The sequence below is a fragment of the Zea mays genome, chromosome 5 (assembly GCF_902167145.1).
Source record: "Zea mays cultivar B73 chromosome 5, Zm-B73-REFERENCE-NAM-5.0, whole genome shotgun sequence".
Classification (NCBI taxonomy): Eukaryota; Viridiplantae; Streptophyta; class Magnoliopsida; order Poales; family Poaceae; genus Zea; species Zea mays.
The window spans coordinates 224,851,206-224,867,644 of NC_050100.1; the positions used below are offsets into that span (position 1 = coordinate 224,851,206).

A 16,439-nucleotide genomic window follows, 5' to 3' on the forward strand; every position below is an offset into this window, starting at 1 on the left:
AGAAGTATTGACGCTGCAGCCAGGTTCTGGCCGACCCCACTGGAGGCCGGTGGTGGCCTTGCCCTGGCATCGTCGGTGATGCGGTGCTGGGTGCCCTGGGGTAGATGACGCGCTTCTCCGGCCGGAGGTTGGTCTGCCCATTCCTGCCCGATGTCCCGGCGGAACGGCTCAAGTGTTCCTGCTCCCTCGTCGAGCCTGGCCTGCATCTCGCGGATTTGCTCGAGCTGTGGGTCATGACCCCCCGTCGGGACGGGGACCACAGCTAGCTCCCGAAGGATGTCAACGCGAGGCACAGGCCTAGGGGGATCACCGTTTTCCGGTATACCAAGATGGTTGCCTTCGCCGGGACCCCCTAGATCAACGTGGAAACATTCACGACTTGGGCCGCAGTCCTCGTCGCCGAGGCTGCGTCTACCGTCGGAACAGTCAGAAAGGCAGTAGTCGCATGCGGTCATGAAGTCCCGCATGGCACTGGGGTTACCAAGTCCGGAGAAATCCCAACAAAAGTAGGGCTCGTCATCTTCCTCGGAACTCGAGGGCCCATAGGTCGAGACGGCCGTCAGCCGGTCCCAGGGTGACCGCATACGATACCCCAGAGGGTTTGGACTCGCCTCTATGAGAGCGTCCACCGAAGCGAAGTCGCTTGGTGGGTCGAGGCTGAATCCAAAAGGCACGAGATGGGAGTCGGTCGGTACCTCTTGGTCGACGGGCGGTGACGAAGTCGCGTCAGGGGCAGACTGCACCGTCGTCTCAGGTACGAGGGTGACGCCCAGCAAGTCCCTTGCGAGCATGCTGGTGTCATTCGTTTGCTTGGAGTTGGCGTGTTGCGGGGAAACGACGCTCGTCTTCGTCAGACGCGAGGTCGATGCCCGGCATGTCCCCCGTTGGGGCGCCGGCGCCGTCGACTCGCTCGACAGCCGACGAGGTGTCGCCTCCTGCTTGGCCTTGGTTGCCCCGCCTCCTCCTCCGCCGGTGGGGGAGGCGACGGGACAAACCCGAAAGTCGTTCTTCCGCCACGTGGGGAAGACGTCGTCGATTCCGCCGCCGGCGGGCGGGTTGTCGACCGCCATTGTCGCTGTCGCGCAGCGGGGGAAGGAGTATCATGTCGTAGCTGCCGTCGAGGGACATGAACTCAAGACTCCCGAAACGGAGCACCGTCCCGGGCTGGAAAGGTTGCTGGAGACTACCCATCTGGAGCTTGACGGGAAGCTGTTCGTCAACACGCAGCAGGCCCCTACCTGGCGCGCCAACTGTCGGCGTTTCGACCTCGGGGGGGTCCCTGGACCGACGAGTAAATTGTCGCCGCGTGCCCTAGCCCAGATGGGTCGACGCGAGACGGAGCGCGAAGGGGGGAAGAAGCCGGAGGGAGACAGGCGTAAAAGGGGAAACCCGCGGCCTTCGTGTTTGTCCCGCGCCCAGGTCGGATGCGCTTGCAGTAGGGGGTTACAAGCGTCCACGCGGGAGGGAGCGAGAGGCTTACGCGAGCGTCGTCCCGTCCTTCCCCGCGCGGCCAACCTTCTGTAAGAGGGCCCTGGACCTTCCTTTTATAGGCGTAAGGAGAGAATCCAGGTGTACAATGGGAGGTGTAGCAGTGTACTAACGTGTCTAGCAGACAAGAGCTAGTGCCCTAAGTACATGCCGTCATGGCAGCCGGAGAGGTTTTGGCACCCGGTTCGTGTGGTGTCGTGGCCGTCGGAGGAGCGCTGGAGCCTGGCGGAAGGACAGTTGTCGGGGCTGTCGAGTCCTTGCTGACGTCTCCTTGCTTCCGTAAGGGGGCTGAGAGCCGCCGTCGTCATGGAGCATGTGGGATGCCATCATTACTTGTTTATCGGGGCGAGCCAGATGGGACGCCGGTCTTGTTCCTCATAGCCTGAGTTAGCTTGGGGTAGGGTAATGATGGCGCCTCCTGTGACGTGGTCGGTCCGAGCCTTGGGTCGGGCGAGGTGGAGGCTCCTCCGAGGTCGAGGTCGAGTCTGTCTTCCGAGGCCGAGGTCGAGTCCGAGCCCCTGGGTCGGGCGAGGCGGAGACTGTCGGCTGAGGCCAGGGCTGAGTCCGAGCCCTGGGGTCGGGCGAGGCAGAGTTCGTCGTCTTCCGGGACCGAGCCCGAGTCCGAGCCCTGGGGTCGGGCGAGGCGGAGTTCGTCGTCTTCCGGGGCTGAGCCCGAGTCCGAGCCCTGGGGTCGGGCGAAGCGGAGTTCGTCGTCTTCCGGGGCTGAGCCCGAGTCCGAGCCCTGGGGTCGGGCGATGCGGAGTTCGTCGTCTTCCGGGGCTGAGCCCGAGTCTGAGCCCTGGGGTCGGGTCGTGCGGAGTTTCCTATGGCGCCTGAGGCCGGACTTGGCTGCTGTCAGCCTCATTCTGTCGAGTGGCACAGCAGTCGGAGCGGTGCAGGCGGCGCTGCCCTCTTGTCAGGCCAGTCAGTGGAGCGGCGAAGTGACTGCGGTCACTTCGGCTCTGTCGACTGAAGGGCGCGCGTTAGGATAAGGTGTCAGACCACCTTTGCATTAAATGCTCCTGCGATACGGTCGGTCGGCGTGGCGACTTGGCCAAAGTTGCTTCTTGGCGAAGACTGGGCCTCGGGCGAACCGAAGGTGTGTCTGTTGCTGGAGGGGGTCCTTGGGCGAGACGTAAATCCTCCGGGGTCGGCTGCCCTTGCCCGAGGCTGGGCTCGGACGAGGCGAGATTGTGTCCCTTGAGTGGACCGAGCCTTGACTTAATTGTACCCATCAGACCTTTGCAACTTTGTGCTGATGGGGGTTACCAGCTGAGATTAGGAGTCTTGAGGGTACCCCTAATTATGGTCCCCGATATATATATATATATATATATATATATATATAACGTGTCATTATAGGACAAACATCAGGTTACATGTGCTCATGTGTGATATTAATTAATCTGTCAACGAGAGCATGAATTATAAATAGTCGACACGATATACTAGAAGTCCATGTAATTGTGTACACATAGCAACTGCAATAGTTATGTAAATTTTAACTCTCTAAATCACAGATTTAAAAAGTTGCTAAATAACTTTGGGAGTAAAAAAATGTGAGTTCTCCAATATTTCTCTAAATAGAGGTTGCAGTTTTATTTTGTATCTATCCATATAAAAAATAAGTCATAAATGTCATTAATTACCTTCATTGTCTATATAATGCAGTCAATAATTTTGTTTTTCATGGAGTTGCTAAATGATTGTCAAATATAGAGAGGAAATGATATTAGATGAGAAATTGCTAAATTTAGGAAGGTTATTTGGAGAACTGTTGCAGATGAGTTCTTATATTAACTAACTAAATTATTATTTTGGGAAGTCTTTTAGAGAACTACTGAAGTTGCTCTTACACATCGTTCCCTAACTTCGTCCCTAAATCTTTGGGAACACGTTCACTTATCGAATGAACGTGGATTAGTTGTATACCCCTACTCGTTCCATGTTTCTCTAACATACGTTCTTTGTTCCCATCCCTCGTTCCCAACATTTTGAGAACTTTGCGATTAAGGGGTAAACAAACTAGATAATTTATTAGGTCCCATCAATTTAATATAATTGTGTAATAGTGATTAATAGAATCAAAAATATTCTTAGATAAAAAATATGATCAAGGACACAACTTGCCTTTACATGTGATAACCTGCTACTCAGATGCTTCCCTAAAGTTGGGCTTCAGGTTTCTGGTAACCTCGCTTTTACTCGTAGTAATAAAAACAAATAAACAAATAATTAATACAAATAACATTATACCAAACATGGAATCAGATTGAATAATAATATTCTACGCGACGCTACGAGACCGTAGGTTTGAGAACCACTAAAATAAGAGATAAAACAAATTAGTTACGAATTTTTTTCTAAACTTTCTAGATTTATTTTTACATAAAAATCATATTCCCAATTAATTTATAAATTTCAGAAAACTCTGAATTGCGGGTATGATTCATATAAAAGGCAGGGGCTATTTTGTGAAAGTTTGGACCTAACCTTAATTACTTTGGAATAAGTCTGGACTACAGGTTAATTTGAGAGGTTTGCGAGGCCTCTTTAACAAAACAGCCACACCGAAGGGGTACAGGTCTAACTGAGTTGTCCGTTCTAATCCGAACGGTCTAGATTAGATCTAATCTCCGATGAACTGGTATGAAGCCACATTCGCTGGATCAAATATCGACGACCCGGTTTTAATTAGATGTCATCTAATCTAACCCATCCAACACTCGATTGACGAAACGACACGCCCTAGATATAATCCCTATCGTCTATTAGAACATCCATGGCACTGGTTGCTCGTCCCCCTCCGGCGGCACCCAATGGTGGTCCGACTCCGCCCACGACAGTGCCATCATCGGCACCTTGCCCCAACCCAGCATCTCGACGACAACCACAAATGCAAGCAGGCGCAAAAGAAAGCAAAGGGGATCGCTAACCCAAGATATGCATAGTCATCGACGATTAGGCGGCGTCGACCTCTGTCCTTGTTGAGCGGCGGCTACACGACGTGGACGAAGTTCGTCGAGGAATTTGCCTCCCTCTGGCGGTCGTCTCCGCCCAACGAGTTCACGCACAGCTCCGACGTGATCTGGCGACCCATCCTATGCTACTTGCTCTGGTGAAGCGCTCGACACCGACGACTACTCGACCTTGCATGACTCCTAGCTTCGAATATGGTCTAGAGGAGGCCAAGTCTTGTGTCTATATATACATATATCCATGTGGGATCGTATCCCGGGCATGTAGTTTCTTTTGATTCGATCTCGGTTGGCAGAGTTTGCGATGGAATGAAGTTGTTCGCTTTAGATTAAAGTCGATTGTTTAGATTGGTGTAGCTATAGTGCATAAAGACAAAACACTGTAGAAGGAGTACAATCTAGTGCAGATTAAAGCTAAGCAAAACTGTAAAAGGAGTACAATCTAGTGCCCTCATGCCATATACAGTAACCTTGCGCATGCACTGGTGAGACACCCACATGTGGTCCCCATTGGTCAGCGCCCGCGCGGCTTGCTTGGCCTGCAAAACTGACTATTCCCCGAAGCAAGCACGAGTTGGACGGTGTGGAAATTGGCTGACCTCAGAATTGCCTCATGATGACATCACTTGCGGCTAGTGAAATAAAGAAAAGAACAAAAATAGAGGTGGACGTGGGCTGGCATGAGGGGCTAATTGGGCCAAGTCTGAAAGCAGTGGCCGAAGCAGGTCTGTTCCTTTTTTTCTTTCTATTTTATGCTTTTTTCTACTTTCTAGTTTCAATTCAAATTCAATTATAAATATGTTTTACATTGTCAAACTTAAGTTTATATGTACAAACAAAAATTCCAGCATGTATGCAAGGTATAATTTATTTTTGCATATATAACTGAGTTTATTCATTTATTTAGTCCAAATGCTTCAAATATGAAATACACACTCATTATTCATTTTGGAAACTTATTATCCTTAATTGTATATACAAATTAAAAGTACATCCAAATCTGAATATTAGTTATTTATCTAATTTAGGATAATTTAATATAAAATCCTTATGAAGAGTTACTTTATCTCATAAAAGAATGTTTTATATAGTTCTTGAAGGAGATAATCTAATCTAATAAATTGAAACTCTTTCTATCAATTATTCCTCGAAGCTCACAAATTAAATTTCTGCTTCTATTTTTTAACTAATATTACTACTTTTTTTAGAAAGGGTGAATTCCAAAGTATAATTCTTTATTAGGGACACTTTACTTTGGTTCTTTTTAGAGAAATTACTAATCCCAAAATCAAGATTTTGGGTGTTACATGTCTCCACTTTGTTTTGCAGGACACAGTGACTGGTTTTTTTTGTTGTTGGCAATGTGGATCTGAGAAGGAAAACAAATTATCTTATTGTTGATAACAGTAATTCCTATCCTCTTATCAAGATTTTTAGAATGTGGCTTTTTGTTATTGCAATATTGGCATGCTGGTAGCAATGGTTCTTTGTAGTACGATTTTTATGGTAGCTTTTGTGCCAAAAAAAAACTGTATTTGAACATTACACAATCATCTTTGGATTCGGGTGTCGAACCTGAAGTTGCTCTATTGGTCCATCAATCAAGCTGTGAGCTTTCAGCTTTGATTATAGATGAATCGACATGTTTAGGTTTTCCTTTGGCAGTTGGTGTACATATTTGAAATGGTGAAAGCTAAAGCTTTCAGAAAACTAAATTTTATTTTCCAGCTCAACATTTTTTATGGCTTCCTGTATTTTAGTTGAAATGTTGATCTGCTAGGATTAACTTTTACTTCTTTTATATTGTTATTATTTGTTAGTATGTTGATGATAGCATCCTGTGTGTTTACTAATTATGTCTTTATGCTACAGAAACAGCAGTTAAAGAAATCGAAGATGCATTTAAGGAGTTAGGCCATTGCAACAGAGGTGAGTAATTTTGTATATTTTGAACCCAATTCAATTACATGTCCTCCAATCCAATGTCGAGGCTAAAAGGTCCCTTATTGCTGTGGAGGAACATGTCATTTCCTTATTCGAATCCCAGGGACATCCTTGAGCCCCATCTTCAGAGCGGTCTTCCGGTATATCGCTGGAGGCTTCTCCAGGCCAATCGAGGCACCAAATCGATTTGCTAGGTCAACAACCATTCTTTTATCTCTACCTATGTCAGCGATGGAGTTGTAGTAACCCAGCCACGCATGGTATGCTGCTTCTTTGATGCTCATGTCAACCATCTCTATTGAATCGTCAACCTGCGTTGCAAAAACACGAATAAACAAATGTATGACACACACTACAGCGCAATTAAACAGCCAACTGTCCTAAAAGAGAAGAAGACCTTTTGCTTCATCTCCTGGTCAATGTCTGGTGCTGGATACTTGTCAATCGGGAGATCGCCTATCTCGTCCAAGAAGTATTGTTCCCATGGCGCAAGCAAAAGAATTCCCTTGCCAGATTTACCTTCCCTTGCAGTCCTTCCAAGCCGATGGATGTAATGCTCTCTATCGGGAGGAACACCAACCTAATCCGAGAAACATCTGTGTCAGTACTGAAGCAAATTTAATCATGCCATGCAACTGCATTTTCAAGAGTGACATCAATTCTCCAGCTTCTTAGGCAAATAAACCGTACATACTGCCGTAAACTTCAACTACATCATCATCATGAATCGAATTTCACCTGAATCACAAGGGTGACATCTGGATAGTTCACCCCACGAGTAGAAACATCTGACGTTACGAGAACTATGCGGTTAGAGCCCCGGAACTCTTCAGATATGCGAGTTCTATAGAGCTGAGGTTTCCTCGAGTGAATTTCCCTGACATTTAACTTCAAATCTCGAAGCATGATATACATAAACTCAGTCACCATGGCTGTCGTGCAGAAAACAATAACCTGAAATCTGAATACTATTAGTAAAACAACACATTGAAGTTCTTGCAACTGGTTGTCCAAAGAAGAGGCGATGCAGGACCTTGTAATCAACTTCACGATCAATATGCTCTCGAAGCAGGTGATGAACCGTATGAAAATGCAGCTCATGTGGCACCACAAGACATGACTGCTGAACCTAAGCTCAACAACAGGAGGTAGAAATACGATCAGACAAAATTACTTTCATAACAGAGAATAGAAAAGGAGGCCAACATCATATGTTAAGCTAGACATGATTTACAGATACAACTCATGTATCCCTAACAAAAAGTACGATGGTATAGTATTCAAATGGTCAAACTAGAGAGTGGAGAATATATGGCTCCAAACATCTATACATGAGTATTGAGTGTCTTAGGAGAATAGTAAGGGAGCCAAATATTGAGAAAGAGTATACCTCGGTTTTGTTTCAATACAATAAAATATGAGAGTATACCTTAGTTGGGGTTTCAACAGCTCCAAGGCCCACTGTGTCAACAAAAACGTGATCCCTCTTTAATACTAGCTGTGAAACTCTTCGAACCTGTCAGTCACAACCAGCAACCATTACTCCCAGTTTTACAATTGTGGCTATTCATTCACAAATATCCAAATAATTATAAGAAGTTTTGGTTTTTTTCGATACATAGCTTTTGCTATGTACTTGGATATACACTATGTCTAAATACGTAGTAAAAACACAGCATCTAAAAAAGCCAAAAACGTTTTATAATTTGGAATGGAGGGAGTAGTACAAAACTCAGACCGAGGTAGACAAAAATATACGTGTATTGGTGCGTGAGCTATGCTGATTATACTACCTCTTTTGGAATAGTAGCTGAGAAGAGCAATGTTTGTCTTTGACGTGGCAAGGTATCGACAATCTTTTCTATGTCTTTACGGAAACCCAGATCTAGCAAATGATCAGCTTCATCCAACACAAGCAATTTCAATCTCATCAAACGAACAGAGAATGATGATTTGTTTTCAATGTGATCCAGCAGTCTACCAGGTGTTGCAACTAAAATCTGGAACAGAAAGAAGAAAACAGAAAATGCTCAGGCCAAAGCTAGTTTTGTATTGATCTTCAGTAGGTCGATAAATACGACAAACCTGGCATGGATCAGATTCTAATCGTCTCTGATCAAGCTTGAATCTAGTGCCACCAATAAGAGATTGAACACCAATTCCTTCATGGTACTTTAACAAGACATTTGCTTCAGCTGTAAGCTGAATAGCAAGCTCTCTTGTAGGGCATAGGACAAGAGCAAATATTGGAGATACTCGCTGATTTGTATTGCTCTTCATAGCATTCAAGACTGATTCAATTGCAGGAAGCTGTTTATCAATCCATTTTGAATAAATTGGTCCAACAATATGAACATAAAAGAAACAGAATATCAGAACCTAATATATCATGAGTGAACATTTACCAGAAAAGCTGCACTTTTGCCGGTTCCAGTTTTGGCCTTGACAAGAACATCTTTACCTGCTTATATATAGATTATAAGCGAGAAATTTGATGACTTCTGTGATTTGATGACTTCAGGCAGAGATATAATGGAATGGTATCATAAGGTCAAAAGTACTAAAAGGAATAAATACTTAAGTCAAGAAACATGGACCATATGCTTATGATTAACGAAGATATCACAATGTACAAACAAAGATTTAACAACCTGATTCTTGAGAGATGTACGTGCATAAGATTACAAGAGGCAACCTAAACCTCATTCAGATAAATATGTCCTCAAATCCTTCTGAACCCAAACACATGGTTTCCTCGTATCACAAAGTTTATCCCTTTTCTTTTTTTTCTGTGTAAAAAAACCTAGAGAAACTAAAATAAATATAATACCTTCAAGACATATAGGAAGAGCTGCCTCTTGAACCACAGTTGTCTGTACATATCCAGCATCAGTAAGTGCTTTGACTGTCAGCGCGGAGACACCACACTGATCAAATCTGAAGACAGAAACAACATAACTTGCTGGTTATATGGATGCTCTCTCTTCCATTTCAATGTATGATAGGGCATGCGTAATTAAATTTATTATGCACCAACGTTTCATTAACCTTGAGTCAAAAGGAAAAGTATGATGATGTGCAGTGATGAGCGATTGGTATCGCCTCGACTCTATGTGTTATTGTTAATTTTTTATGCTAAAGATCAGTGTGATATGATGAAACGAAACTCCAGAAAGCTGAACTAGAATATTCCATAAAATATGATGCACACATTTCAAGAATATTTCATTGCTTTACATAAATTTCATGAACAGCCCACACACATACAACTTTCTATGAAGTTCCTAGGCTACACAGAAAATATAAACAGTACACAATATAATGAGATATGAGTGTGACCTTTTACTGGTAAGCAGAGATTCACCCCTGGACTCGTAACGCCTCCTCTCAGTGCCCAAAACCTCCCTATTTCTAATCTCCTCTCGCAGCTCTTGGATTCTACCCGCGAGATCATTGCTTTCCTCCTCGTAAGACTTGAGCACCCGCCTTTCCTTCTTCACATCGCAGTTCCTGAGAGCAGCACTGCTCCACCTCCTCCTGATGGCACCTGTGTCCCCAGACTCGTCAATTTCTGAATCCTCTTCGCTCGAAGCCCCAAACTTTTTTCCGAACCTCAGATTCTTCTTGGGCGCAGACGTGCCCTTGTCATCCTGGTCCGACGAATCTGGTCTCCATTTCCTGCCGAATCGCCTCGCAGCCACCGAGTAGAACCTCTCCTGATTAAACTGTGCCAATGGCGTGTCCTTCCTTCCATTCCCATCCTCAGTAAGCCCACTAGCAACCAATGGCCTCAGGTCGACACATGGCTGGCAACTCACGGAGCAACGAGTCATCACCGGATAAGACTTTTTGGGAGCAACGAAACCGAGAGGTCGCGGATCCCAACGCGGGCACCAGGGCGCCACCACCGTTAGGTACTCTCTTCTCGGATTGAACGCGGCCGAGGTCGGCCCTTTTCCCCTGTCTAAAGGCCTCGGTTGATCCAGAGAGGTCAGGTCCTCCCAACTCGGTCCTCCGCGGGGCTTCCCCGAGTCCAACTGCTGCTGCTGGTGCCGGACACCCGACGCGATCCCAGTGGGCGGCCGCTTGACGCGGCGGAGGGGCCCGTCGTCCTCGTTCCAGAGGTCCTCGGCGCCGGGCCTGCGGAAGCGGTCGGCAAGGGCGCGGATGTGGGCGCGCGACGAGGTGGGCCCCTCGCCCCCCGGTGGAGCTTCCGCGGCGGCGCCAGGGAGGCGGGAGGCGCGGATCTCGGAGCGGAGGCGGGCGAGGTAGAGCTGCTTCTCGTGGCGGAGGAGCCCCCGCTGCTTCTGCCGCGCCAGCTTCTCGTGCATGCGTTTGTACTGCCACTTAGACAGCCCGCCCGGGAACGTGCGCGGCCCACCCCCCATCGCCGCCGGGAGCAGCGACGGAGGCGCTGTAGAGGGTAGGGTTTATGGGTTTTGGCGGCGGGCAGGCATTCAGGCAACGCAACACAACACACTTTGGATTTCCGCACTTCAGGAGTGTAGTAGGCTTTCCGCCTCCCCCAGCAGGACACGTATCACGCTCTCAGTTGAAACTGAAATGAAGGGTGGGTGGGTGGGTGCGACCCACGGTCCGCCGCCGAAGCCGAGCTCCCTCGCAAATCTCTCGCATCGCGTTCACAGCAGATGGCGGGGAAGGAGGAGAGGAAGCGGGTGTTGGTGGTGGGCGGCAGCGGCTACCTGGGCCAGCACCTCCTCGCGGCGTCCTCCACCGTCGACCGCCTCGACGTCGCTTTCACCCACCACAGCCCCGCCCCGCCGCAGCCGCTCCTCGAGACGCTCCCCTCCGTCCGCGCATTCCGCGCCGACCTCCGCTCCGGCGACGGCTTCGAGGCGATCTCCGCGTCCTTTGGCCAGGTACATACGCGTCCGCATTCCCACCGCAGCTCTCTGCTTCATACGAACTTGTGCTCTTACTACTGGTTCTACTACATTAGTTCTCCAATCTCCACTAGCAGAGCATTCTAACTTGTACCACATGTTATGTTTCAGCCACACGTGGTTGTCAACTGTGCTGCGATGTCAGTTCCTCGGGCATGCGAATTGGATCCACCTGCTGCTATGGCTACCAATGTGCCTTCTTCGCTTGTGAATTGGTTGCTAAGTTTTGGGAATGAAGACTCGCTTTTGATTCAGCTCTCAACCGATCAAGGTACAGTCCTCAGGCATTTTTTTTTTATCTGTGGTGCATGTATGTACATCCTAGACTCTTATGCCTCTCCTGTACTGATAGTTTATGAGGGGGTGAAATCCTTCTACAAAGAAGAGGACGAGACAATGCCGGTGAACATGTATGGAAAATCTAAAGTTGCAGCGGAGAAACTAATCGTTGAGAAATGCTCGAACTATGCGATCTTGAGAAGCAGCATTATATATGGGCCACAAACAATCTCTCCTGTGGCAAAATCCCTTCCGATTCAGGTAAAAATGCACTACTCGCTACTCACCAATAGTTATGCTATTGCTATCCCCCCCCCAACTTATAAGAAAAGTACTTGCCATTTGGATACAGTGGATGGATGGTGTTCTTTCACAAGGCCAACAGGTTGAGTTCTTCAGTGATGAATTCCGGTGCCCTGTCTATGTCAAAGATATGGTGGACGTAATTTTGTCACTAACAAAGACTTGGTTCCCAGGTATGACCGTTTGAGTTCAGCAATACTCTTTCTTGTGTTTCACTCTAAACAATTTTAACGTGTTCCAGATCAGATATAACGTTTCGATTTTAGTGTTTTTCCTCTTACCAATTGCTTTCCATTGTACCATGGTGACTGGCATGGAAGCGCATGCTTCAGATGATGGCAAAAAAGTCCAGGTCCTCCTGAATGTCGGTGGTCCAGATAGGGTATCAAGACTGCAGATGGCTGAGTCTGTTGCTGTTGTCCGTGGATATAACCCCAGTATAATCAAATCTGTGTCTGCATCATCGGTATTATCTTGCCTCTGGAATATAGCATTCAAGCATCCATATATCTGCCAGTTTAGTGTTAGCACATGAGTACTATTAGAACACAGTTATTCAACAAGCATGGTGTTTTAGATACGAAGTGGTCTTGACTTTACAATTGAAATAGTATCCAACATGAGCATTGGGGCCGCTTCATTTTTCCATCATAATATCTTGTAATGCCCGCGCATCTATCTGTTACCCAGGTTAATCGCGGAGTAGCTTCTCCACCAGACATATCCATGGACATCACCAAGCTAACCCAGATCCTTGGTATCAAGCCAATATCATTTCAAGATGGAGTCAGAAGTACACTTGATGCAGAAGACAGTACATGACGCTTCCTCACTGGTTTGCTTGAGTTCTTAAGGGGGAGTTGTTTGCATTCAAATGTAGTAGTGTGACATAAAGAATCACATTTGATTTGCAAAATTTCAGTATCGGTAAATTTCTGTTGGGTTTATGTGAAATATGTAAGTTTTGTACCCACTAAACACCAATGCCACCATCCGTGTTACTGCTTGATTCTGCACCATTATGAATAAAGATGGTCTCCATTTTAAATCATTTTCTTCCAGAAGTATGTAACTGTATTGTGCATGTATATTACAATTTATAATTAATGTTACCCCCATGTATTTTATTTGTTTGGTACTTTCAAGATTTGTTTCTGTACGGTGCATAATCTGGATTGGATTGCAGAAGTGCTTGGTTTGCCGATGCATTGCTGCCCTATAATATTTGTTCTCCCAATATTACTTCTCTTCTCTTTCTGGCCGCATCCCCTAGGCTTCCTGCTAATCACGGTTTCCTCAACTCTGACTTTCCCGCGTAGGCAAGCATCGTTGCTGGCCACACTAGCTAGCAGCATCGTCGCCGGGGGCACAGCCACAGCCCACAGGCATCGGCCACGAGACGGCAAGGAGGGGCGTGCATGCATTGATGCATGCATGGCCCGACGCCTGCGCCGGTCGGATCGGTTATGCACTGCACGAGAGGGAATATATGGGGGAGAGAGGTTGATTAGACACCTGTATGTTGGGATGTTTACTGGTTTGTTTTGTTGTGTCAAGCTAGGAAAGGAAAATGTGTGACCTGTGCTGGTTGTGTCATCTCTTAATAGTTACAATTGCTCAGGATAGCCTCTTTTAGCTACCGGGTCTATTTCTTAGTTCAAGATTCCTCTTACTAATTTGAATAAAAGAATTAGTAGATCTGTTCCACCCAAATGGGGGAATGGGTGCTAGGGTTATGAACTTATAATCATAGAATCAATTCGGTCAACAGATTATAAGTTCATTCCATACCGGACCAGATCGTGCACATTCTTATTATGACTAGGGGTCATTCGAGCCTATGGAAATAGAATACTGTGTTTACATAGAAATCCCTGCATCCTTACATTATATTTAGGATTAGGATTAGGTGTAATCATATCTGCTTTTGACATATATATCCTATCCTTATTTGGGTACCATATGCACCTCTTTGGGCTTCTATTGAATCAAGAAATTGGATTGTACATATTTTTTTATTTTCATATCGATTTTGATACATATAAGGTGTCCTACGGATAATGCAAATCGAAGTTATTTGATACCTCTTTGGGCTTCTATTGAAGCTATGTATATGACCGATCGATCTAAATACTTCAAGACTCCACCTTTGTCATATATCCCATATATCGCATTCGATAGATATCATATTCATGGAATACGATTCACTTTCAAGATGCCTTGACGGTGAAATGGTAGACATGCGAGACTCAAAATCTCGTGCTAAAGAGTGTGGAGGTTTGAGTCCTCTTTAAGGCATAATACAGAGAATGCTCCCCGTAGAAGTATTCCAGAAATCTGCACCTGGCGCTCTCCTTTATCTTCTGAGGTCCTTAACCATCTCACTGAGAAAAGTAGACACTAAAAGCCAAAATAAACTATCAAAAGATGAGGTTTCTAAGGGAGATTAAGAAGAGTGATGCAATTCGGAAGAAATTAGGAGCTGAAAGATGGTGTGAGCTCCTGTGATCTAGTGTTGTTGTGTCCAGAAGTTATCTTTAGTGTTGTTTTGTTTGTCTTTGTTGATGTTGGCCCATGTGTGGGTGGTTTCCTGGTTGTCATGAACTTGACTTTTGCCTCCTGTGTGAGGTTGTAATCCTGCAAACTTGGACGCTGGCAGTTAGAGTATTCATCTCTGAATCAGGTGGCACTTTAGCTGGGAAAAGTGCAGGGAGTGATTTTAAACGATGTCCTCGCTCTCAGATTGCTCCTTGTGATCTTTCTAGTGGCGGGTCACTTTGGTTGTATTTCTGTTATGAAAATAATAGAAATGGGGTGTCCTCAGTTCAAAAAACCAAAATAGACTAAATATAGCATGAATGATCCTAAAACCCCTAAAAGGAGATAATAAAGAACAAAAAGAAGACGGTACCCTACTGCAAGTGTGGTCTTAAGAATCCAAAAGAGGTTGCTCAAAAGAGATAGATTTATCCCAACCTCTATTGTTCTCGCGCAAAGCCTTTTTTACGCAACATGAAAAAGTTACTACAAATTCCCCTTTTTGTTTGTGAATCCCTGATTGTATCCTTTGAGCACACGCCCATAAGTAGCGATCAAGGAAATCGATCAAACGATCCCAATACCGTGAAAGAGAAACTTCCCAGATCCAGGGAAGCTTAGGGCTTCAACAAGGGGTTTTATCGTCCTTTGAGCAAAAAGATAAAGATCAGATATATTCGAACCGCAATTACAAAGGTAAAAACTACTATACTAGCCCAAATCATGATCTTCACCAACTTGGATTTGGTTCTCTCGCGAAAATCGTGAGTTGTAGAGATGAGAACCATGAAAAGCAAGACCCCGAATAAAAAAATAGAAATCAAGGAAACCACAAGAGTAAAGACTAGTAGAGTCTATTCTTTTGTCATTCTTTGCTCCTTTTTCACTCAATGATCCATTCGAATTTCCCAACCAAAAAAATCTATATGTCTATTATATGATATATATATATATAGAATATGATATCTAATATGACACCTGATTTGTCAAAGGGATTGGATTGGTGACTTACCCATTCGGTGAATTTGGCACTAGGCGTTCCAAAACGGGTACTATCGGATCGGTTGAATTAGAGAATAGACAGAGGTATGTTGGCATTTCAGCTTCTCTTCTCCTTTCAGGGCATATCCGAAATAGAATCCAGGACCCTTGGTCCTGAATATCAGAATAGGACGAACAGATCGACCTCCACAGATATCTTTGCTTCACAACTAAACAATTAGCATTAGGCTCTGAGACGAAGATAAAGGCCCCATTTTTGCTTCACAACTAAACAATTAGCATTAGACCTCAACTGGAATGTGTATCATCTATTTAGCATTAGACCTCAACTGGAAGATAAAGGCCCCATCTTTGCTTCACAACTAAACACAGATATCTTTGCTTCACAACTAAACAATTAGCATTAGACCTCAACTGGAATGTGTATCATCCAAATGGGAGATCTTCCAATCGAGAAGATCCATCGATCTGAGACAAAGATAAAGGCCCCATTTTATTCAGTTAAACCAAGGATTCATTATGGAAATGGATAGCAACAACCATTTCATCAAGCATGCGTATTTTTATTATCTGGTGGAATTACACAGTTTCGTTAATGCAAATTGTTTGATGTAGTTAGTACCCAGATTATTCGAAGCTCAAGAATTCTTATTATGCAGTTCATATCACCCCATACATAGTGTTTTGATCTAAGATTGCAATTCTTCCATGTTTCCGCAATAGCATATTGTTCCATGGAGCTAGGGTCCAAAATAGGAATCAATAGGTGTTTCCATGACTCTACCGCATGTCAATCTTGTTCCACTGAATCCCCTTCCTTTTTCATGGCCACATATCTTTATGGCTACGGAGTAGGAAATCTTTCTCCTGTTACACAAATGAAATGTTTCATTTCATCCGGGAAAAGCCACATCTTTCTCCACAAACAATGTCTTCGTCATTTGATCCAGGAGCCTTTTGTTAGATAGGAACATCTTTGCTAAGTACTGAGAACTCTCGGATA

At 45.3% G+C, this 16,439-nt stretch overlaps 2 protein-coding genes across 3 annotated transcripts; one reads left to right on the forward strand and one right to left on the reverse strand.

The window, feature by feature from the left end:
• Positions 1–6,347: 6,347 nt before the first annotated feature.
• On the reverse strand, positions 6,348–11,052 carry LOC103627905 (DEAD-box ATP-dependent RNA helicase 48). Its single transcript, XM_008648219.3, has 10 exons — positions 9,750–11,052; positions 9,241–9,347; positions 8,816–8,871; positions 8,496–8,720; positions 8,204–8,410; positions 7,840–7,926; positions 7,444–7,539; positions 7,149–7,364; positions 6,808–6,990; positions 6,348–6,721 (listed from the first exon to the last, which is right to left on the reverse strand). Exons 1-10 carry the CDS (start codon positions 10,796–10,798, stop codon positions 6,491–6,493), a joined length of 2,457 nt encoding a protein of 818 aa, XP_008646441.1. The 5' UTR covers positions 10,799–11,052; the 3' UTR covers positions 6,348–6,490.
• LOC100284132 (uncharacterized) lies at positions 10,918–13,025 on the forward strand. 2 transcript variants are annotated; one of them, XM_008645551.2, is made up of 6 exons: positions 10,918–11,290; positions 11,426–11,585; positions 11,667–11,854; positions 11,946–12,069; positions 12,217–12,362; positions 12,587–13,025. In XM_008645551.2, exons 1-6 carry the CDS (start codon positions 11,060–11,062, stop codon positions 12,716–12,718), a joined length of 981 nt encoding a protein of 326 aa, XP_008643773.1. In that variant the 5' UTR covers positions 10,918–11,059; the 3' UTR covers positions 12,719–13,025. The 2 variants fall into 2 exon arrangements, with proteins under 2 accessions (XP_008643773.1, NP_001353937.1); NM_001367008.1 differs by having other exon boundaries at positions 11,011–11,290; positions 12,229–12,362; positions 12,587–12,946.
• The last annotated feature ends 3,414 nt before the right edge of the window (positions 13,026–16,439 follow it).

Coding starts and splice junctions, on each gene's coding strand:
- LOC103627905 (XM_008648219.3), bottom strand. CDS start 10,798: ATGGGGGGTGGGCCGCGCACGTTCCCGGGCGGGCTGTCTAAGTGGCAG. Junction 7,540..7,839: donor CTGTTGAAACCCCAACTAAG/GTATACTCTCAT, acceptor TGTTGAGCTTAG/GTTCAGCAGTCATGTCTTGT. Junction 6,722..6,807: donor ACCAGGAGATGAAGCAAAAG/GTCTTCTTCTCT, acceptor TTTGCAACGCAG/GTTGACGATTCAATAGAGAT.
- LOC100284132 (XM_008645551.2), top strand. CDS start 11,060: ATGGCGGGGAAGGAGGAGAGGAAGCGGGTGTTGGTGGTGGGCGGCAGC. Junction 11,855..11,945: donor CAAAATCCCTTCCGATTCAG/GTAAAAATGCAC, acceptor ATTTGGATACAG/TGGATGGATGGTGTTCTTTC. Junction 12,363..12,586: donor AATCTGTGTCTGCATCATCG/GTATTATCTTGC, acceptor TCTGTTACCCAG/GTTAATCGCGGAGTAGCTTC.